The 23,832-nt window shown below is 50.9% G+C and overlaps 1 protein-coding gene across 1 annotated transcript in view; it reads right to left on the reverse strand.

Annotated features, from left to right (window-relative positions):
- The window catches only part of EGFR (epidermal growth factor receptor), a 99,432-nt gene that overhangs the window by 28,165 nt on the left and 47,435 nt on the right, over nucleotides 1–23,832 (reverse strand). The window contains exons 2-11 of the mRNA XM_058678068.1: nucleotides 10,873–11,024; nucleotides 10,027–10,210; nucleotides 8,422–8,556; nucleotides 5,525–5,593; nucleotides 4,740–4,858; nucleotides 3,788–3,929; nucleotides 2,500–2,616; nucleotides 1,959–2,085; nucleotides 1,775–1,848; nucleotides 1,162–1,252 (exon numbers count right to left, since the gene is read on the reverse strand). Of these exons, the coding sequence (XP_058534051.1) occupies nucleotides 1,162–1,252; nucleotides 1,775–1,848; nucleotides 1,959–2,085; nucleotides 2,500–2,616; nucleotides 3,788–3,929; nucleotides 4,740–4,858; nucleotides 5,525–5,593; nucleotides 8,422–8,556; nucleotides 10,027–10,210; nucleotides 10,873–11,024 (1,210 nt within the window). The remainder of the gene's footprint in view (nucleotides 1–1,161; nucleotides 1,253–1,774; nucleotides 1,849–1,958; nucleotides 2,086–2,499; nucleotides 2,617–3,787; nucleotides 3,930–4,739; nucleotides 4,859–5,524; nucleotides 5,594–8,421; nucleotides 8,557–10,026; nucleotides 10,211–10,872; nucleotides 11,025–23,832) is intronic.

Raw genomic sequence — 23,832 nt, forward strand, 5'->3', positions numbered from 1 at the left:
CCCCCGCCCGTGAGCTGGATGTCACTGTTTTACCCACTCTGTGAGCCAATGACCCCAGTCTCCAAAGCATTTATTGTACTTCAAAGACTGTAGGTCTGTCCTGTCTGTCCATCTGTCTACTATACTCCTGTTTCCTGAGCAAATAGCAAGGTCTGTGAGAATTATCACTCCAACCATGTCCATTGAAATGGAGCTGAAGATCACAGAGGGAAAAGCTCTCAGGCCATGGTCACCTGCCCCAAGGGCTACTCAAAGCAACCCAACCAGACTTGGTAGCAACTCCAAGTTCAGAGCTGCCAGCTCTCACCTGGCTCTACAGAGCTTTCTTTCAAACCTGACCATGGTTTCTCTTTCCCCAGTACAACCCCAAACTTTCCATGTTCCCTGGGACACACCAGAAGCTGCCCTGCCTGTGCACGTGTGTCCAGCTCACAACTTGATTCTCAGATAGGTGCTTTATTGGAGATGTTTCTCTATTTGCATTGAATATTGTCAATTCTATGTGGGCTGCTCTCAGGGTGTAAGACAGGCAGAAACTGGATGTCAGCAACAGGGACATGGCCACCATACTTGCCATCACTGCCTCTTAGGGTATGCACCAGCAGGAGCTGGATGCCAACGGGGTGCTTTGATGGGAGGTATGGGGGCTACAAATTGTGGGCCCAATGCCTGCCTGGGGAGTTGCTTTGGCACTGGCGTCAGGAATGCTGGGATGTGGTCCTGTGCAGCTGACAGCCATCAGCAACCGCTGGGTGGCAAATGTGTAGGCAGGAGGTCGAAGTGTGGTCTGTGGAGGAGGGCTAAGGAGGGCTAAGGAGGCCAAAGGCCATGCAAACCAGTGGAGGCTGCAGGAGAGAAACCTGCAGGGGTCAGGACTGACTGAGTGTTGGGAGGATGGGCTCTGGGCCCGTGGGCACAGGTGGAGGGAGGAGACCTACAGTACCCTGGGGAGGCTCCTTCTTTGCCTGGGGTTCTTCCCCTACCCTCCTGCAGTTAACAGCCCTGCAGAGGCAGGGAGGCTGCCAGTCCAGCCCCAGAGGAAGTGGAGTTTGCAGGGGACACATAGGGACTCTTGAGGGTGTCTCTACAACTTCCTTTAAATCTAATTCCAAAACAAAGAAAACAGCATTACATCCTAGTCTGTGACTGTGGCCCACTTACTGCTGCTTTGTTCTGCCACGGATGATTTCCAGGTTCTCGAAGGCATGGAGGTCGGTTCTATTCTCTGGCCATGCCTGGATCAGCAGAAATCCTGTCAGGCAGAGGGAGAGTCAGGCACGTGCAGTCCTGCACAGACATTACTCCAGATTCCCTCAAGGCCAGAGCAGGAAGCGAGATCTGTCCCCCTCCCTGATCCCACATCACCACCTTGAAGACAGTGCTCCAGTCTCTGGTCTGACGGGGGCTGTCACCACCCAGGAACATTTGCCTACTTTTCTTGGTGGAAGCTAGTCCTGAAACCACCTCATTTAGATCAAATTCTTCTTTCTAGAAACGTACAGTTCCAACATCCACATGGATCTAGGCTTGTAGCAGCCAAGCTGTCTGCTCTCTGACTTCTCTTCTACCTACAACAGTCCTGAGCCCTGGGCAGCTGGGCTGCACATGAAGTTTCAACATGAGCACAGACTCCATGGCAGACACAAGGCCTCGGCTTGAGGCATTTTTGAAAAGCGGCCAAGAATCAGTGCCTTCTGGCAGGACTTCAGAGGGATTTTCCATGCCCAGGAATGGGGCTACCTTTCAATTCTCTTCACAATCCAGCCTGACTCACCTGTGATCTCACGCACAGTTTTCAGGATGTCCAACTCCTTGGGGTCCAGGGGCGGGGTGTGGGTGAAAGAATCCCTGTAACAGGCAATGAAGTTTCTGGCCACCAGCTCTCCCTATCTCCCATATCCCCGTCCCAATTAAGGGAGTGGACCATGTTGTTCATGGGTCAGTACCCCATCACTCACCCCCTAAATGCCACTGGCAGGATGTGTAGATCACCACTGATGGATGTGCAGTTCCTGAAGTGCTTGATGTTTGTGGCATTGATGGACAACGTGTCCTTGAATTCCCCAATTCCGATCCCATTACAGACTGTGAAGGAAGAATCCTAGGGCACCTCAGGAACTGAGCAGCAGGAATTCTGGCTGCCAGGCCATTGTTCAGTCACTCAGCAAATGCTGGTGAGGGCCTGCTGGGGCCTCTACTCTGGAATCCCAGGACACATATTCCAGAACAGGAGGTTTCATTATAGTGATATGGGCCCTTACTGGGCTCTCATTGCTCCTCTCATTTCCCACTCAGGCTTTGGTTCTCACTGTCTCCTCCTCTCAGGGCAACTGCGCTGGCCACCAGGGCTGCTTGCATGGCTCCAGAGAGTCCCTGGCCATAGCCCCCCTCCTGTGCAGAACCGGTGTGTTGACACCCTGTTGCACACGTGTACTGCCCACTGGTCTCCACTGTAGGGCAAGGGTGTAGTCTGGCGGGGCCCATCACCCTAACCCTAACCTTTGCGACAAGGCCCCTCGCACTTCTTGCACTTGCGGACACCATCTTCCTCCACCTCGTAGCTGTCAGCACCACAGGCTCGGACACATGAGCCATGATCCGTCACCACGTAGTTACCTGCAGGGGCATGGGAGGCAGGTGATGAGGGCAGCAGCAGGTGCCTCCTGCCCTTCTGTGAAGGGGCTGAGAAAAGGGTCCACAGCCTTTTGCTGCAGACAGGAAGCAAAGGCCCACAGCGTAGGGAGCAGGGAGCCTAGAGACCGCTTCAAGCCTACCAGCTCAACCTTCAGGACTTAGAGCTCAGATATTCTCAAAGACCATTCCTCATCTGGGTGCCTATATGCACCCTGGGCTGACCTCCAGGTTTGCCCCTGCCCCTGTCATCTCCTGTCTGCCGCGGTCAGTGTCCTCCGGCTGTGTTATGGCAGCCCAGATGTCTGGCATCCAAAAGTGAATTTGTGGTGATGCTACCATTGTCATTATCCCAGGCACAACAGTGCTCCTCTTTCAGCCTCTGCATGCACTCAAGCACACTCACTGGACATGAGTAGATTTTCCCCTATGAGCTGTCTGCTTGTATTCTCCTAGGTCCTGAGTGTTCTCCCTGTGTAAACCTCTCAGCAGTGTCTCTGTCACACCAGTGGGAAAGGACCCCAGTCTGCCTCCCTGCGGCCTCTGATCATCCACATGACTCAGAGGTGTACCTGCTCTGGCATTCTCCCCTCAAACTCTTTCAGAAATCAAACTTGGTTTCTAGAGCTCTTTTGTTAGACTGCCTCCCTTTCCTATCAGAAAATAACTCCTGTCACTGCTTCCATGTGGCTGGAAGGACAACAAAAATATAAACACCCAAACCCAAATATTACAGCAAAATAAAACAAAAACAAAATCAATGGAACACCCTGAAGAGGCACAACTTCCCAGAAGTTCCGACACCTGGGAAGGGGTTTGCTGGACTCACCACTATTAGTTCTGTCACTTGGCACCAGAGCTAACAGCAGGGTGGCACAAAGGAACATGGTTGGTGCCACCTGCAGCTGAGTGCCCACATTCTCAGGGGCACCCTAGGGCTCTTCATCTGCCTTAGGCTGGCAGAGGGGAGGGTTCACTGAGCTCCAGAACTATGCGGATACAGTTGCATTTCTGCTGCGAGGTGGTTCCTGACCCCTGACCTAGATGGACACATGGTACTTGCCTGCAGTGAGGCAAAAACCATGACCCAAAGATCCATGTGACATAAAGCAGGTGGATGTGGCTGTCTGAGAAGGTAAAGGTGTGAGGGACTCACGGGGACACTTCTTCACACAGGTGGCACCAAAGCTGTATTTGCCCTCAGGGTTGACATCCATCTGGTATGTGGTGGGATTGTACAGCATGAGAGGTGGGCAGGTGTCCTTGCATGTGGCTTCGTCCCGGAATCTGCGGCAGACCTATTGGGGAAGGTTGCGGGGGGGGGGGGCACAAACACCTGGTCAGGCTGAGCAGGGTCACCTGTGTTGCACAGACGAAACATGCCATACTTGATTTCTTCCATGACAGCTCAGTACAGTGTCTGGGGTCAGCAGGTCAAGACAATTCCCCTACAGCCATCCAGAACAAGGAAAGAAGGCCTGAGCAAGCAGGTCTGAGAGACTCTGGCTGAGGCACAAAGAGTTCACAGGCCTCTGTGGCCAGCAGCCTTGCTACTCAGTTCGTTCTGGGTTTTCCATAAGTGCACTTGGGACAATGGGTCAGATCCAATCATCAAATTCCGTGAACCCTTACCCCATGGAAAGGTCCTGGGGTGTGCCTCATGCGCACAGCTCAGCTCTGACTGGGTCAGGACCTGCCCTTCACTGAGACTTAGGCATGATTGGTAAAGACACTTCCTGAGGGGTCTTGGGGCCCTTGACACAGTCCCCACCCTGGGGTCCTGCAGACTGACACATCCTGTACCCACATGTCACAGCTCCTGAAACATGGTGAGCACTTCAGTGGGTTTGGGGACAGACCTGAGGGCAGGGCAGGCCACTCTGACAGGTGCAAAGCAGGTAAGCTTCTACATGCAAGACCAGGATCACTCATGCACATGACAGGAAGGGACTCATATCTAGTTGCTCAGCTAGTGCGACCCCAGGGTGGGGTGGGGAAGGTGAGGCAGTGACCACCCAGTCAGTGTTGGAAACAGAATGGGACAAAGGCTGCCGCACTCATTTTCCTACAGGTGCCCAGGCAAACAGGAGTAGGAAGCTGGGTCTCACCAGGCAGTCACTCTCCCGCGGGCCGGTGCAGCCAGCAGCACACTGGTTATGGCAGCAGTCACTGGGCGACTTGCCTCGACAGCGCCCGGAGCACTGCTGGGCACAGATGATCTTGGTCACTAGAAGACAGCAAGGGTCATCCGAGAGTCCACAGCCAGGGTGGCAGGGATGGATATTGTGTATGTGTGTGAGTGATCACAGTGGACAAGGGTAGACAAGATTCAGCTGAGTGGGGTCAGATCACAGCTCTGCTATTGCCCCTACTTCCCACTGGCTTCTCATCTCTCAGGAGCGCTGAGTGGCTCTAAGTGTCCCCTAAAATCCTTGGATGCTACTGAGCCTGGGTTTTGGGGAAACAAAAAACACCCTGGGGGTGGCACTGTCACACCAGGGCCAACTTAAAAGCAGGGGGGGCTCAGTTTCCTGGAGACATCCCCAGATTGCCTGAGGAGCTGAGCAGGATCATCGCCCTGAGGCAGAGAACCCATACCAACCATGAGTGTGGTCCTATGGGTAAAGCCTCTTGGGGCCCACAGCTCCGCCCCAGAATGGGTGGGCAGAGACAGGACTAGGAGCCTGGGGTTCCTGTGGATGCCCACTGTGTTGCTCAGGCTGAAGACCACAGACAGTTCATGCAACTGAACCCAGGGCTTGCCAGATTCATGCAGGAGGCTGCCAGTGTGGGGTCCATGCTTGGGCAGCTCTGACCCTTACAGGGAAAGTGCAACTGCCCCTGAGGATGATGCAGGAGGGGTCGCTCTCCCATAGCGACTTGCCCGACTTACGCCTCTGGCAGTTCTCGCTCCCTGCACCCCAGCAGCTTCCATTTGGGCAGCTTGGATCACACTTCTGACCTGGAACACAAGAGCGAAAATGGTTGTCAGTCCCTGGTAGCAGTCAACAATGCTCCAAACTAAGCCAGTTCTATGCATGAGGCACAGCTTCTGACTGTCCAGGACAACCTTGTATCAGCTGTTCTTGTTCACCATGGAAACAGATAGGGGCAGCTATCGACTCACAACAGGCCCACAGCAGGACTTCAGAGACTCAAAGATCCATACCTACACCTTGCTGAGGTTATGGGAATGATGCTCACTCCAGGGGCTTCCACACTGTTCTGAGCACTGCATTAGTGGCCCTTGCTGTGTCACCCTGTGAGAGAGTCCATGGGGTGCTCTTCCTGGGGCCCATACATAAATCAAGGCTCATAAAACCATGGCCAGGTCCAGCCATGGCCAGGACAGCAGGGACTACGCTTCAAGGTTGTGCAAGGTAATAGTGGGTGTAACTTTGGCGGTTATCTTGCACCTTAGCTGATGATTTACAAGGCACTACCTAGAAGTCTTTGCAACTGGTTAAGTTAAATCAACAACAAAGATTTTTAATCTTTTAGTCATGTTTAGCTTCTATTGGTCATGAGGAATTTGAAGACGGAGTGGTGAAACACAGCAGCTCAGTCCAGACATGGCAACCTCATGGAACCTCAGGAATAGTTAGGAGGGACCTAGTAACTGGGAGAATCTGACTTCTTGGGGTTGGGCTGGGCTAGGGTGGAGGTGACAACCTGGTAATTTGCATCTGAACCAGACACCACTCCAACACAAGTCACTGCTTTTAAAGTTACCACCAGGACAAAGGGAAGAAGTGCATTCCCAGTGTTCCACAGTCACTAAGGACAGTGTGGGCTGCAGGTTGTGAAGGTAGGGCAGGAAATAAAGAGAAACAGAGAGGAAGGCAAGAAACAAAGCAAAAATAACATGCAGACAGGCTAAAAGTGGTTTTGTCCAAGTAGTAATATTAGGTTACTAATATATTTTGCCCTATATTTCATTATATTTTTCAAATTTCCAGCACAGCTGTTTGGCATACCAGTTAGGATGTTGGGTTGCGGCAATCACATCCCAGGTTGGCAAGCCTACACTCATCCCAGCTCTACTCCCTATCTCAGCTCCCTGCTAATGAACCCTGCAAGGTAGCAGGTGATGGCTCAAGGACTTGGGCCTCTGCCACCCACGTGGAAGGCCCAGATGGGAGTTCTGGCTCCTGGCTTCAGCCTGGCCAAGCCCTAATAGCTGTCATTCCAGAATAATTTGTTCAATAAGTAATTCTTCCCTTAGTGTCACAAAAGTTCACTGACAAAACAATAGTTTGGGCTGGGTAGTCTCAAGTCAGGAGCTTCATCTGGGTCTCCCACATGGGTGTAGGAGCCTAGGTACTCAGCTCACCCTCTGTTGCAATCCCAGGTACATCAACAGGGAGAAAGCTCTCTTCTCCATGGACTTCCAGTTTAACTTTCTTATTGTCTTATCTGCATCTGTCATGGTTTATTCTTATGTGGCTGTCCTTAAACTGACATCCACGTGTAGTGGCACACCAGTTAGGATGTGGGGTTGTGGCATCAGCAGGTGCCCAACAGGTTTGGAATGTGCCAGAACCTTTGCAATTATTTCAATCTTGTTACTATCGGAACCTGTCCACATTTATCTGTTGACATTTTCTTGATGGGTCTTCACCACGTGGTGTCACTGTGGAATGCCTGGTCTGATCTATGAGAACCCCTACTGGCTTCATATACTGCTAGCATCTGCTTTTCTTCTTCTTCTTTTTTTTTAATAAATGTGCACAACTTAGCCTGTCATTGTCCATGAATTGGCAGAGGGCATGCTAACCTTGATCACAAATATATAAAGTTTATCATTGTAAAAGCAGTTTTTGGATTCTTGAAAGCATATGAGGTGTCACTGGTGGAAGAACACGTTTGTAACACAGGCTTGGAGTGGACACACTATAGTGTGAATGGACAAAACATGACACAAACATGGTGAACAAACTCAGGAAGCCACAAAGAGAGGAAATTCTGACATGTGCCACAACATAGGCGACTGTGGGACTAGCAGGCTTCAGAACAGGAAGCAAGTGTCAGAGGTAGTGTGGCTCCAGCGAGCATGGCACCTTTGTGAGTCAGCTCACAGAAGACAGCAGAGGGCTGCCCAGGCTGGGGGCTGGGCAAGAGTGCAGATTGCAGGGCTACTGCTTCATTGGTACAGAATTCCAGCAATGCAAGATGCCCAGTGTTGTAGAGCAGGAGGTGGCAAGTGCTCTGTAGCAGTGTCCAGGACCATGAAATTTAAGAATGGTAGAGATTGCAAATTCCACACTGTGGGCATTTCATGCCCCAGACACACAGAGGCCCTGCTTGGTGAATCTAAGGAGTTTGGTGGTTCTGAGGATCCATGCTGGCTTTAGTTCCTGGAAGCAAAACCGATCACCTGATGCACAGATGCTGGGATACGGAGACACAGGCAATTGCTAAGAATGGACAGGTTAGGATATGGGAAAGGGGCAAGTGTAGCCATGTGTCTTCAGCCCAGCAGCAAGAGGCACAACCTTGACCTTGGTCTGGTATCCATCAGGCTCACCTGCTGATGATCAGGCAGGGACAAGCGCCCAGGTAAAGGAGGGCAGAAAACAGTCCCAAGGGCTTAGCAGCCAGGGAGAGGCTGGCCGTGCAGCACAGCTCAGCCACTTCAGGGTGTCTATCCCACAGGCCAAGCCTTACTTCAGAAGGCCCTGTGGCTCTGGTCTGTGTGAATGCTCCTTGTGCCTCCCTGCCTATCCTGTCACCCATAGAGGTCTTCCACCAGCAGAGCTGCAGGTAGACACAAGGGTTATGCATACTTACAGCTGCCCAGGGGGTTCTGCATGTCCATAGACATATTGCTCAGGAAGTCATTGTGGACAATGTCCCGCCACTGGATGGTCTCCACATTGCATAGGACAGGGTTGTTGCTGAATCGCACGGCTCCATGTAGTATTTCTGCGAGGAGAAGAGCTGCAGTGAGAAACCTCCTCTTAGGAACCCCCACACGTCTCTAGCATTTCCCATTCTTCTGAGAAGGATAAGAGTGGGGCAGGAGTCCAGGGCTGCCCTATGAAAACTTTGCTGGACTCAGGAGGACAGCACCACAAGTAGGGAGGGTGTCCTTGATGTGGTCAGACATTTGGAAACATGGGGAGGAAGGAAGAGGTGGGCTCTGTCAGGGGGACAAAGCACAAATGCAAAGAGAGCCATAGGTGGTGTTTCCTCAGGGTCAGGCTGGGCTAGGGTAGAGTGAGATGTGGAGAAAGGGTATGCAAGTGATACGTGTCAAGGCACCCTGAGCCTTGTAGGAGTGGCTGGGTGGGCTCACGCTGGATTCACATGATAGCAAACTGTGCGCCAAGCAGGCAAGGGCCCTGCTCTCAGCTTTAGGTGGAGCTGACTTGGCCCCACCCTGTCCCTAAGCTGCTGGAATTCCAGACCTGACTCCTCTACTCTGTGCCTCTGGTCTCACCTCACCCCTTTCCTGTCTGGCCCTTGTCCCAGGCAGTGGGAAGGACAGGAGTCTGAGTCAAAGACTGCCCAGTGAGCTGCCCTCGGAGTTGCTCCCTGGCCCCTTTGTGAGACAGCAGGTGCAGCAGTTACTATGGCTGCTGCATGCACATGCCTGACAACTATCTCTATTTTTAGATCTGACATCTTTGGCAGAGATCTCTCACAGCATCCTCAGAAGCATCAGATTGAACTTTTGCTGCCTGCCCTCCACGGCAGCACTGCTTGAGGACCAGTGTACAGTGACCTCTGACATACAGGTATTCCTCCTTGTTTGTAGTTGCAGTCACACACAAATACACACACGTGCTCACACACATTCATGGGTACACACACCACACAACATGTACATGGCAATATGTGCACACCCATGCATACATACACACCACATGCATATACACACACATACATACTTGTGCACACATAGTGACTACCCCATTTCAAAAGTCTCCTGGCTCATTACAGTGTGTCCTGTGGCTCATCTAGTTTCTTGTTGGGGTTGCTAATGTCTTGCTGCAGCTTTTTCACACATCAGACCTTATCAAAGGAGTGAAGGTACAATAAATCTGTATTTCTGGCTCAGTCCTACATGTGCTGTGCCTCAAGGGAGAGGACAGCTGCATGCCCTTTCTGCCCATGGCCATGCTAATAGCCTGGAAGTTCCCTCCCTCTCTCCCCACAAAACTCTTCATCACAGTCCAGGTCATATCCTCATCCAGCTTCTTTCTCATTTCTCACTCACTTTCTGGGTCTTCTCCCATGTTCACAGGAGAACCGGCAACTGTTCTGGTCTTCCCTTTCTGCTCCATAATCTATTTCTACCTGCTGTCTTGGCCATGACTGCATGAATGAGATTCTTCCCTGAGGTGGTGCTAAGGCAGGCATTTGGCTCAGAGCTGCATTTTTCCCACTCACCCTGCAGGTTCCTCATGGGCAGCTCCTTCAGCCCAGTCTTATTGGCTCCGTAGTTGGATAGAACAGCCAGGGCATAGGTGTTTTCATACAGCACGTTTCCTCGGATGATCTGCAGGCTCTCCAAGGGGATGCTCTCTACAGTGTTGAGAGCTATAAGCACATAGCCAGCAACCTCCTGGATGGTCTAAGGGCACAAACAAGAGCACAATGATTCTCTTCTGAGCTTCAGAATTTAGGTTCAACAGGAGTTCCAAGAGCCAGGGCACCCAAGAGGCCATGAAATGTCAGATCAGCATGAGGTTAGAACCTGGGAGGGGAAGAGCTGGGTAGCACCCACGAAGCTTTCATCCATAGAAAGCATTACTGCAGCCCTCACTCTACATTGGATGGTTGGAAAATGTAAACCTAGCTTTCCATCCAGCTCACATGATGTCCTAGAACAGAGTAGGGAATGTCCACTCAGCATATAATCCTACTAAGATGAGGATTTGCTGAAGCTGGCGTGGTGGGGATGGTGGGGGCTCGTCCCAGTTCCCTGGAGCCAATGGAAACCTTGAGACTCAGCTGCAGTGGGCATACTAACCCTACAGTACCAGGTACACACAATGGGCAGGACCACTTTCTCCAAGCGCCATCAGTATACTGCAGAAGCAAGGCTTAATTCTCCTGTCCGTGCCCAGAAGCTGTTTCCCTTGAGTCCTTCCAGCTGAGGAGGCCACCTTCCTCCCAGTGGCACATTCACCTTTACTTCCCCAGAGCAAACACACTTGAGTCAATGCCGCCAACACTGTCATCCCTCACCTTCTTCTGCAGTGTCTGCGCGGGAGGCCAGCCTTTCCCACTCACCTTCAGGAAGGAGAGGTCATGGTTTTTCTGCACATAGGTGATCTCCAGGTTCCCCAGCACCACCTCACAGCTGTTGAACATCCTCTGCAGGCTCAGGAAGTGGTCTTCGAAAGGGCCCAGTTGGGTGAGCTTATTGCTCGTGCCCTGGCAAACTGGGGAGGGAGAGAGACCACATGAGATGTGGAGATGGGAGCAGAACCAGAGTGAAGATGAGTCTGCCCACGTGGCAGCCACAGCTACTTCCAACACAAGATGACCAAGAGTGTGCAGGGAATGCCATGATGAGCACGTCAGTTTATAGGATCCACAGCTCAGCCCCATAACACTTAGAACAAAGAAATGTCAGAGATTCAATGAGGGGCCCCAGCGTGGTAGCCTAGCGACAAAAGGCCTCGCCTTGCATGCGGTGGGATTCCATATGGTTGCCAGTTCGTGTCCCAGCAGTCCCACTTCCCATCTGTAGGCCCCGGTCTCCCAAGGGTTAACTCTACAGCTTAGCTTGTTTCTAAGGTATAACAGACTGGGCAATCTTGGCCTAATGCATTTAGCCCCTGGCTTGACTGCAAGTTCCCTCTTCTTTACTTTCCTTTTGTTAAGATGCTCCCAGGGGAGCTTAGGTGTTGCTTGAACAGTGGGATAATACTGGGAGGGACTAAGCAGACTATAAAAGATGCAGGATACTTGGAATAAATTTGGCATTCTGTGTACAAGAGTGACCCACTGCATGTTGTCTTTTGTTGTCTTATGTGTTGTCTGTAACCCTAGCCCCTCTGCTCGGCTCGGGGTACGCGGTGACGCGGGCGTTTCCGACACCATCCAGCTCCCTGCTTGGCCTGGGAATGCAGTAGAGGATGGCCCAAAGCCTTGGGACCCTGCATCCACATGGGAGATCTGGAAGAAGATCCAGGCTCCTGGCTTTGGATTGAGCTCAGCTCCTGCCATTGCGGCTGCTTGGGAAGTGAATCAATGGATGGAAGATCTTCCTGTCTCTCCTCCCTTCTGTATATCTGATTTTCCAATAAAAAATAAATAAATCTTTTTTTTTAAGGAAATTCAATGAGGAACACAAAAAAGTTCTGTGCATGGGCCAGAGTTATGGTTCATTTGGCTAATCCTCAATCTGCAAACACTGGCATCCAATATGGGCACTGGTTTTTGTCCCAGCTGCTCTGCTTCCCATCCAGCTCCCTGCTTGAATCCTGGAAAAGCAGCAGAGCATAGCCCAAAGCCTTGGGACCCTGCACCCACATGGTAGACCTAGAACAGCTTCCTGGCTCCTAGCTTCAGATCTGGTTATCTCTACCATTGCATCCCTTTGGGAAGTGATGCAGTAGATGGAAGATACGTCTCTCCTTCTTTGTAAATCAGCCTTTCCAACAAAAATAAGCAAATCTTAAAAAAATAAGTTCTATCAAGTCTTTGGGACTGGGCGGGTTTCCCAGAGCTCTTGTTGATAAAAAAAAAATAAGTATTACAAGGCATTTACATAAAACTAGTGTCAGGTTAATAATTATATAAACAATTTACTTTGCAAAGCAAATGCCTAATTGTTGTGTGTGCAAAGAATGTTTGCAAATGTAACCTACAACACATATTTTCAGACCACAGCATGTATACCTAAAATTAATGAAAAGAACATCAACTAAAAACGCGACTGGCTGCAGAGTAAAACATTCTTCCAAATGAACACATGAAAGAACACATCAGAGTAAGTCTAATTACAGGGTACTCAAAATATGGCAAACAAGAACAATCACACTTGAAGCCACTTCAGTGAGAAGTGCAGCCAGCACAGGCGCCACTGGCAGCACCGTCCCACAGGTCTAAGAACAGACTGAAACCCAAGAGAACATGCCAAGTCAGAGTGAATTCAGACTCCAGCATGCACCAGGGAGTCTGCAGACCAGAGGAGAGGCACGGGAGAGGAATACTTTCAAACTAGCTCCTGGAAAGGCATGTTTCGGCGATTGCTACAAGGAGTCATGAACTCCTGAAGCAAAGGGTTAAATCTTGAACCAGAAATGTGGCCTCTGGCTTTGGAAGTGAGGCCTGCCAGAACCTGTACTGGCCGGTGCCCAGAGGCAGGCCAAGGTCAAGGCACAAGTGTTTTCCTCAGCCACGCCCCCTTTTTGTTTAAGATGCATTTACTTTTTATTGCAAAGTCAGACACACAGAGAGAAGGAGAGACAGAGAGGAAGATCTTCCATCCAATGATTCCCTCCCAAGTGATTGCAACGGCCGGTGCTGTGCCAATCTGAAGCCAGCAGCCAGGAACTTCCTTCAGGTCTCCCACGTGGGTGCAGGGACCCAAGGCTTTGGGCCATCCTTGACTGCTTTCCCAGGCCACAAGCAGGGAGCTGGATGGGAAGTGGAGCTGCCGGGAATTAGAACCAACACCCATATGCGATCCTGGCGCACTGAAGGTGAGGACTTTAGCCGCTAGGCCACTGCGCCTTTCTGAACATGCTCTCCTGCATACAGGTCCCTGGGTGCTCACGAGCCTTGCAGAGGGAGCCTTGGCCAAACGCCAGGCCTAGACAACATGCAATGAACCAGAGCCTTCACATCTATGCCACACGTGAGCACCTACCTACACCCTTTAGCCCTGAGGGACCCCCCTCTGCTTCACTCAATGCTCATCCAGGGCAGAGGGTTGGGGTCTCTGACCCCAGTGCAGAATGCTTTCCTAAGTTGTCCAGCCACAGTGCACAGATCCAATGTCTCTGGCCAGCTTTCCTGGGCATTCAGCTGCCATGTTCACAATGCTGGCCTGGCTGTGTCACATACACAGACAGCTTTGAGGGCCGTTGGGGGTGTCCCTTCTGATAAAGTGACTCTGGCTCGCACCACCTGGGACAAAGGCTGCTTTGGCCACAGACATTGGCCTTGACTTCGATGGAAATGATGAGCAGAGGTGCAGGTGGCAGCAGCGCTGAGGCCAGCAGGATAAGGCCCTGCCATGAGAGCACCTGGTGGCTTTCCAGGGATTAGAGGATGGGCTTCAAATCGCACTTCTCTCACCTGTACCACAACTTCCGATTACATCAGCAAAACTACAGAGTAACACAGATGGAGTTTCCAGCCCTTGGCTTCAGCCCGGTCTAACCCCAGCTATTGCAGGCACTTGAGGACTAAACAGATTACAAATTTCTCTCTCTGCTTCTCAAACAAAAGAAACAATTAAGACACATGAATTTACAGCTGGTCTTGAATGTAGCGTTTGATGAGGTCTACAGGGCATTGGCCTGTGTGACAAAGAACAGGACAGCATCTCTTGGTCCCCACTTGTGGATCCCTCCATGCAACCACATGCTACACGGAGTCACTGCATAACACTGTTGCCTGTTCAGAACTTCCTGCCAACAGAACTGCCACATGGAAGGCAGGCTCAGCTCCCTGTGTTGCCTGACGCCTCTGGAGTGAGAGGAGGAGGGGAAGCTCTGGGCAGCAGCTCCAAAAGGAGCACCATGTGGGCTACCCTTGGACAACAGGGCTGCCCTGGGGTCTGGCCAGTCTGCTCCTTAAAAAAAAACCCATGCTTCCTCTGACCCAAAAATGAAAGCAAGTACCTCTCAGGACTCTAAATGTTCCTGGTTTATGGAGTTGGTTCCTGGCTTCCTGCAGCCATAACCAGGCCAGGCGCCTATTGCAGCCACAGGCCTGGGCACCTCCGTGTTGATACAAGCTTGGAACAAGTTCCTCCAGGGCTGCTCAAGTCCATGCAGACACTGAGAGCTGCCCTAGTCCATCAGTAATTGTTTTAATTTGCTGTTTTCTCAAGCACATAGTGATGGCTGCCAAAGCAGCTGGGCTCTTGTCAGCTTCTCCCATTTGCCTCCTAAATGGTCTCAGCTCTATTCCTGCTGCATCTTCCACAGAACACTCTGCCTTAAAGTAAAAATAACATCACATTTCTCAGTTCAAACCAGCAGGATCTTGCTGAGGATCACTGTGAGGCAGGGGATTGTCTTGGTCGTGTCTCCCCCAAGCTGCTCCTTCTCCTCTTTTCCTTGTCTCCTCCCTCCCCTCTCTCCCTTCCTTCCCCTTCTTCTCTCTTCTCTTCTGTCCAGGCTTGCCCAGCTCTTGTCCATCTCAACAATGTTCTATTCTCCTTTGCCTCCTCTGTAAATGTGTTTCTAACTTAGCAGCCACTTCAGAACGGCCTGTTCTGGAAGTACACTTGGTTAATGGCCACCTGCCACTCTCTGCAGTACCCCACTTCCTCTCTTTCGTAGTTTTTTCTCCACTTAAAACTAGTATTTGTTTATACACCTGTCACACCTCTCTCCTCACCATAAACATACTGTCAGCTCCATAGATCCAAGCATTCAACCAACTGCAGATGAAAAATACTTGGGAAAACACTGCATCTCTGCTCACCAGACACACAGGCTGTTTTTCTCGTCAGTCCAACAGCGCCTGCACAGAATCTGCGATGCACTCAGCATTCCCTGTCATCTGCAGCCGGCTGAGAAGGTGCAGAAGGCTGTGTGTAGGTTCTAACACAATGACTCATAAGAGGGATTTTATGCACATCCCATGACTGACAGTGAAGACCTGCTGCAGTGTCACCCATGTCTGAATTCACGTTTACTCTGAAGGCCCTGGGTGGGCAGCACACAGTGCTCCCAAGCACCAGGCATCCTGAGGGAGGTGGCTGACTTCAAGTTAAAATCCATGTTGAAAGTGTAAATGGCAGTCGGCACAGCCTGGCTTTCCTTCTGCCCATGCCCCAGGGAGCCCATGCTCTGGCCAGTGTTCAATTTTGATCGCTTAGCTGGTGACAGCTGTTCACATGCACTCATGCATGGACTCTGTCTCCACAGAGGTAAACTTCTGAGGTGAATAATCCACTTCCTGTCAAAAAGTGCAGGACAAATTCTGCCCATGCCTTTTGCTTCCTCCTTCAGAGCACTGAACAAAACCCAGGGGAACAGGTGCACTCCTCCTTCTCTTCAGGCCGAGCACCAAAGCTCCTCTGTGGAGACTGGGTTGGAGGATGCTGAGCCCATCGAGCCATGCTGAGGAGGTGCCAGCCACCCATATGGCTGCGGGTACAGGGATGGTTACAGCAGGGTTTGCACTGGAGCACAAGTCACCGTATTTGCCATCTGCTATCACATAAAGCCAAGAGAATCAAAGGCGCAGGGCAGTTTGAGGGCTGGCTGTGGAGAGGGACTTTGACAGAGTAGGAGAAACAAAATTCTAAGACATGTTATGAAAAGTCAGCTTGAAAATTAGCTTTAAAACCTGCCCCATCCAGCATTGTATAAACTCAAGGCTGCCCGTGCTATCTGCCTGTTGCCTCTCCCGTGACTCCAGCTTGGAGAAGGAGGGACTGGCAGCAGCTGCTGCTGGTGGGGGTGCCATGCACTGCCCCCCGCAGAGGTGGCTGCTGATATGGGTGCAGTCAGCACCTCTCACCCAGCATGCATCACTCACAAGGTGATGTAGGGGGAAAGTGAAAGGGCTGCTCAGAGCTTATCTCTTAGCCTAGGAACTAGGCTTAGGACCTGAATGGCTTGCCCCCTAGAGAGGCCACAGAGGGTTGGAGTGCCACGAGAGCCAAAGCCAGAGCTGGGGCCAGAGTGAAGGTTCCCTGCTCAGCTGTACTATGCATGGAGGCTGCTACCTTTTGGCTCATTGATTCAGCGCATTACTTATTCATGATACTCAGACACATTTAATAAGAGGACAGTCACAGCTCAGGGGCCGAATCAGGACTCAGTACCCTCATGAAGATGATTCCAGTTGGCCTCACCATGGGTCATTCCACAGCCATGAGTGGCACAGGGGCAGAAATGGACATGGGTCAGATGGAGCAGGATTCAGTGAGCCTCCAGTTAGTGCATGGATACGTCAGGCTTGCAGACAAGACAGGCAGGGGCTCACATTTACATCTAGAACATAGCACGGAGCTCACACATGTCTACTACAAGAACACAGGTTCACACACAGATCCAGCAAGGAGCCTACACCCCGTGTTAGAACACAGGCTCACATGCAGATCAGAGCAAGGAAGCCACACATGCCCCCTCTCTGAACGTGGAGTGAACACTCAGAATGTAGCAAGAAGCTGTACATTCTCACTGTTCAGCATTGTGATTCTGTCAGTGGTGGTCCCCCAATACCACACTTCAAAAGTGAAGTTTCTTCCATTTTTTTTTCCTGTTTTCCCCTCTGAGGCTTTGTCCAAATTCTACTTTGGAGGACATGATTTCCCCTCTGGCTATTGTTTGTTATCCATGAGAAATGCTCTTTTCTTTCTTCTCATTGAAAGCATCTCTTATAAGAGTTATAATCCATAAAGAAATGAGCATTTGATTTCTTTAGAGAAGGTGTAGAGTGCTTTCTCTGTACAGAGATTGCATGTGGTAGTCACGGCCACTTCCTTGTGATGCAATGGCACTCTGTGACATTTACACCCATCATTCCCATCATGTCATGGCTTCAATTTTGTTTTGTGTTTTTACCCACAAGTTAAAGCCTATAAAGACCAATGTCTTTTAAGACCATCTATAAAAGACACACCCATGTATGATTACTCACTCAGGTGCTGCACAGAATGATCCCAGCACAGAAGCAGCCCCTTCCCTCCTGGAAAGGAGAGCAAAAACAAGTGACAACCACAAGTCTTAGCCAGACATTATGAGCAGGCATCATAGGAGTCAGGGGTTCCATGTCTTGTCCTGCCAGCTGCAGGCTGCTGAGCACAGCTCTCACAGACTCCAGAAAACAGAGGGGATGCCTGGGACTGTAGGGCAAGTTGCAGGGTTGGGGGATTGTATGCAGCAGAGGGAAGGCCACATTGAGTCTTTTTTTTTTTTTAAGATTTATTTATTTTATTACAAAGTCAGATATACAGAACGGAGGAGAGACAGAGAGGAAGATCTTCCGTCCGATGATTCACTCCCCAAGTGAGCCGCAACGGCCGGTTCTGTCCCGATCCGAAGCCGGGAACCAGGAACCTCTTCCGGGTCTCCCACGTGGGTGCAGGCTCCCAATGCATTGGCTGTTCTTGACTGCTTTCCCAGGCCACAGGCAGGGAGCTAGATGGGAAGTGGAGCTGCCGGGATTAGAACCGGTGCCCATATGGGATCCCGGGCTGTTCAAGGCGAGGATTTTAGCTGCTAGGCCACGGCGCCAGGCCCACACTGAGTCTTGCCATGAGCAGCAAGTCAAGTGCAGGACCGCAGCTATCCATCACCTGGGGGCACTCTGGAGGTAGAGTGGACTTCCAGGTCATTGGCCAGGCTATACTTCTATTGTAGGATTCATCCCGATCCACCTTACTCTCTCCCTGTTGCTGGCAAAGAATGAGCATTAGCATGTGGGGGATCATCTTCCTGAACAAGCCAATGACTCCACCCGGCCTTGTCATGCTTCAAGTTGTGAGCAGCCATGAGGGTGGCCGGTGTCCTTGTGGGTGAACAGCACGGTAGGGTTCACACCTCTCCTCAGTCTTGGTGGTGGCCTTGCATGCCCCAGCAGAATGAGGCTTGTTGCTGGCTGCACATGTTCTGTTGCTGATGGCACAGTACTGGCCTGGATGTCTCTGGGGTTTGAACAGTGATGTTTTCCACAGGTATCTTCTGGGGAGTAGACATGAGGGCCATTGTGCAGGAGTCATGCCATGGAGCGTCCCTCCCATTGTCAGAAAGCTCCACCCTTCAGATTTTATGTTTTATGCTTTGGGCATGCTGTCATTCCCTCCATCATACTTCCTGAAGCAGTTGTCACAACCCCGTGCAATAGAAATGGTGTGACAGTCATTTCTGAGTGGATGTACTCACTGAGTGAGAAACTGTGAATTTCCTTTTCACCTTTGGGGACAACTAGAAGCTAACTGTCACAAGGAGATGCACAGCTGCCATCAAAGGAAGGGTAGGAACTGGTCAGCAGCCGGCAGCTCCCCAAGGAAGGAGCCACACTGTGGCTGATGAGTGAGGCAGGACTTGCCTGACCATGAGCTGTGAGCAACCAGCTACGGCCCCACGTCCATGAAGTCTGGCCAGCAGAGCCTGCTCGGCCTCTCATGGCAGAAGATAGAAGCCTTCCCATTTGTTCTTGTGCCAGGCTGGTGTCTCGACTTGACAGAACACGCAACAGAGAAGAGTCAGGGCCAACACCCTGGGGCCATGCGTGTTCCTGTGGCCTGTGCTGCCAGGGGTGTTCTGCTCCTTCCAAGAGACTGAGGAGCCTTGCTGGCTGTATCACACTCACTTCAGTCCTCTGTAACTCATGATGCACAATCAGGTTCTGCTTTTCCTGGTGAGCCAAGTGCCCACTGCTGAGGGTAGTAACAGGAGACATGAGGAAGTGGGAGTGTGTGCTGCACAGAGTCCCTCTGCTGGTTCTGGTGCAGCCGCTGGCCGGTCTGGGAACAGCTCCAGGCCAGTGGGCACCTTGCTGGTGGGCTGCCATGCTGCTGTCGAGAACAGACTCCTACCCTCAAAGCTGGAAGTTCTCTACACAAACACTACAGAGCTCTGTATGTGCAACTAACTTTTACCATCAGATTTTCTGTGTGGAAGGCTTGCTGATGCGGCGTTACAGAAAATCATGTTGGCTTATGAAATGGCTGTAACTGTAATGGCTGCATGGGTGGGAATGTCTCTATTTTCCTCTCCCCATAAGCAGACATCAGTCTTTGGATAGAATCATCTGGAATTATAATTTTACGCTTCCAAATACCTCAAAAGCTGGGCAGCAGAACCTGGCTACTCTGCATGTTAGCTCAGTTTGCAAAAGAAACTAAAAACCCAAAGTATTACCTAATCTCTGGGTTGTGCATCTCAATGAGAGAGAGGACAGAGGGCTTGTATTAGCTTTGCAAGAAAGTGATTTGCTCAGAAGACGGTTTTTATATTCAGATATAAACTTGCACTTCCCCCTAAATCTGTCTTCTTACTATTTATTGTTGCATTGAGGTTGTATGGGAGTGTGTGGGTTTACTGAATTCTTGTGACTATTTTATAGTGTCATTCCTAACTATTTTTTAGACCTAATTCCACAATAGTTTATATCTAAAGAATGTCTCCTTTATACCCTTATAGGTAAAACAGCACTTAGGAAATGCTTGAGAATCCATGCTTGCAAATACTCTAGATCTTGTGATTCATGTCCACCTAGTACTTACGCTGTTATGGAAACCAACCCCATCCACACAGAGGAATGACTGAGACTTGGTTCCACAGACTTCTGCGAGAGCCACAGCCAGCCAGGGCATTGCTTCTGTCTTGCCCAGAAAATGTCCACTCCAAGCCTGACCTGCAAATGAAGAGCTGCTCCCAGCACTGTGTGGGAATTTGGCTGAGCCTGCAGCTGGCTGTGCCAGCAGATGACCTGGGAGATTGGATCATAGGATCCATCCCTGTCACCACTGTCCTTACAGGGCTAATGTGTGCTAAGCAACATGTACGGCCCTGGGGTGGCAGCAGTAGCTAAGCTGCTGCTCCTGTCCTCATCAAGTCACTGGGGCGGGGGAGGGTAATGCAGTGCACCTGAGATGCAGGATTGCTTCCAGAGGGCAGGAAGCCCCAGTTCTGAGAGGTCTGTGGGGATTTCTGGAGAGAGTGGCCATTTGGCTGAGTCTTCAGGACACAGGGTGCATGGACATGCGGGGGGCGTGGGGGGGCATTGTTGGCACAAGGAACGCAAAAGGCTGTGTGTCAGGAAAAGTGTTTTCAGATTTGACTGAAGTAGCGGGGACTGCCAAGGAACATCTGGTTCCAACAACACCAGGAAGAGCAATCTGAACATCGGGAAGGAAGGACTGATCTGCACAGTGTAAGCCACAGCTGTGTTTTCATGCAAGAGCTTCTAATTAGATGCTAAAACTGCACACATGCAAGTGCACACAATGCACACATACCACACACATGTATTAATCTTGCAAGTGTGAACATGCATGCATAAGCACACATTTGTGCACACAGGAATCTGATTCTAGATGTGAACTGGGGAAGACCACTTGCACCAACCTGTTTTGCCCCCAAAGTTGCCCGCATCTTAGTATCTCCTCCATGTTTTCCTCTTAGAAATAGACTAGGACCTGCACAGATGCCCTTCAGCTCCCAACTTCACCCTACAAAACTGTGACAAAGTACATGATGAAAATGAAAGGAACAGCTCAGGATGCTACCTGCAGCACAGATGGGCTACAGGGTGTAGATTACATCTGAGACACACTTTCCCACAGACTGTATCCATAAGACCAAATGACCTGTGGCAGGTGAGGTGTAACAGACAGCAGTGTCTGTCACCAAATTTCCTCTGTTCTTTTATCAGGAATGGCATGTCAGTTACCCTGAGTAAATGATCAGTTTTCCTTCTAACTGAATAAATGTAAAGAATGACTCTCTTGTCATGGATTTGATGGCAATACCAACACTGTTTCAGGATATAATCTGAAATCTACTGAGACACGCCAGGAAGGGCCTGGAAATCATATCCCAAGTGATATATGTGAACTGGAGGGAATCAGATCAGTCACCACCTCCCTGAGAGTGAACCTGCAGAGAAGGGATGTGTGGCCTAGTCTTGTTGATTTTGATGACTGCTGGTTAGCCTGGCAGCTCACCAGATGGGTGATCACAGTAAAAATGATAAGTCAGTCAGTTCCCCCACTGAGTGGCCATTTGCTGGACATAAGGCACTGGGCAGTGAAGGGACCCAGTTGAGTGCAGACAGGAAGGGAACAAGGGGGTGCCTGCAGCGTGATGGGGGCTGAGCAGCAAAACCACGAGAAATGAGAGCCAGGGAAAGGACTCCTTACAATGGCTCAGCCCATACATTAATAGCTCAGAGAGGCTGGAGAGAGCTCTGCAGAGGATGTATTCCTGACCTGTGTTGGGAACATGCAACAGTCATAGCAATGAGCAGTAGCAGGAAGGTCCAATGTCTGCCCAGAGAGACAAGGGAGTGGAGCAGTGGCTGCCTCAGGGGTCTTGCTGCAGCCAGAGCCTGGGCTCTGACAACACACTGCATGGTTATAGGGCTGCTCCCTGCCTCAGGACCTGTGGGTGCATCCTGGCCTGCCTATGAGGGGCAAAATGCAGCAAGGAGGCCTGGATAAAGGAGGCTGAGCCAGGCAGGCAGGGTGCAAAGGGAGAGTGAGACAAGACAGGGGTTACCGGGAACAAACTGGATTATCAGATGCCAGGGGCTTGAGAGGCCAGCATGCCCAAAGACAGGTTGGACACAGTGGGCAGGCTGCAGGGAGAAGCAGCTTTGGTGTGGAAGATTTTAGGAGCAGTACTTGGCTTCAGTAATTTCTCTGTGGCAAGGAAATTCCACAGAGATCTCCTCTCCTCCAACAAATGGGCACAATGTCTTTGCAGAAAGTGGGCCAGATCTGACCCAAACCATTTCTGGAGAGTAAAGAGCCAGAAAAGGACCCCCCAGTGGATTAAAGAGAGACACAGGGTAGACCCGGTTGGGTACCCACCAGAGAGAGGCCAGTGATTTCATCACAGCACCCATCACATCAATGCCTTTCTAGTTTGCAATGTAGGCTCCCCAGGAAGGCTTCATGCTGAGCATGAGGCAAACTCAGTACTGCGCCACGCAGCACAGGGTTCCAGCTTGTTCAGTTTAGTCTCTGCCCTGGGAACAGCAGTTAGGGAGGGTGGGTGAGAGGCAGGAGAGGCAGGACATAGTGCTTGGCCTCCTCCCCAAGGAGGCCGTGGAGGTGAAGGCCGAGGGCCAGGGCCAGCAGCTGCCTTCTGCCTGTGAACAGGGGGCACACACCGGGAGGTGAGGGACCTGCCCCTGCCCATCCACTCTGCCCACTCTTGGTGTTGGTTCTATCCCATGTTGATTCTCAGCCACACACATGGTGCACAGGAGGCTTTCCATAGAGAACAGCATTAAGAATTCCTGTTTTTATGTTCTGTTGGAGGCCTCTTCACCCTGCACAGTCCAAGATATCTCCCTCTGGTGTAACACTGGATCTGGATCACAGAATCTTCCAGGCTTTCAAAACAGATGACCTCTCACAAGAGATCCCCTTATCTCTCCCCCTGGCCTGGTAAACTGGCCTAGCAAAGCCCTGACTTGCAACAGGCAGGCAACACGCTCCAGAAGAAACAGTTACCTAATCTCCCAAAAATGACACTTGGCCAGTTTCTCAGCACCACAGCATCCACGTATCCACCAGTTGTCTGCTTAAGAGAAGTGCTAATGGTGTCTTTTACATCTGGAAGCACCACAAGGATCTTGGGTAAAATCATGGCAGTAAACCAATCTCCACCCTGGGTGCATGCTCTGAGGAGGACAGAATCCCAAGATGAGTCGACTCACCAATTGTGGGCCCCAAGGAGGCTGTGCTAAGACGAGAATGGCCTGCTTCTCCCACCCTGCCCCATCCCACTGGAGGTTAATAGACCTAGAAGTCTGCAGGCAACTGCTTCTCATGCTGCCACCCCCAGCTGATATGAAGGAAACACACAGTGGCTGAGCAGAAGGTCCCAAGCACACAGTTTTCTCTACTGAAAACACCCACTTCTCAGAGAAAAAATGGAAAGTGTTGATTGCCAAGCTAAGAAAGTCCTTCTTTGTCATCAATAAACTAGTCAATTATCACATAGTATGTCTCCCACAGTGCATTGTTAGTTCTATCTGGCCATTCCCTAGGGGCTGACTGGCCAGCTTGGAGGGATGACCCTCTGCAGGAAAGACAAAGCAGGAAACCATGACACTCCCTTGCCCTTGGCAGAAGCAGTCTGGGGCCACATAAACCCTCTCAGCTCCAGAGAACAGCTTCCATATCTAGCAAGAAAGCAGCACAGCCATGTCGAGGGCATGGCACACAAGAAATAAGCCATCCAGTGTTCTGTGCTGCTGCTCTTGGACTTCAGAGCAGCTCATGGGGAAAGCTTGCTGCATGGGGCAGGTCTGTCACACGAGGAAGGCATGTCGCATGGGGCAGGCCCATCAAATGAGGAGAGCATGCTGCAT

This window comes from Ochotona princeps, chromosome 20 (assembly GCF_030435755.1).
Source record: "Ochotona princeps isolate mOchPri1 chromosome 20, mOchPri1.hap1, whole genome shotgun sequence".
Lineage (NCBI taxonomy): Eukaryota > Metazoa > Chordata > Mammalia > Lagomorpha > Ochotonidae > Ochotona > Ochotona princeps.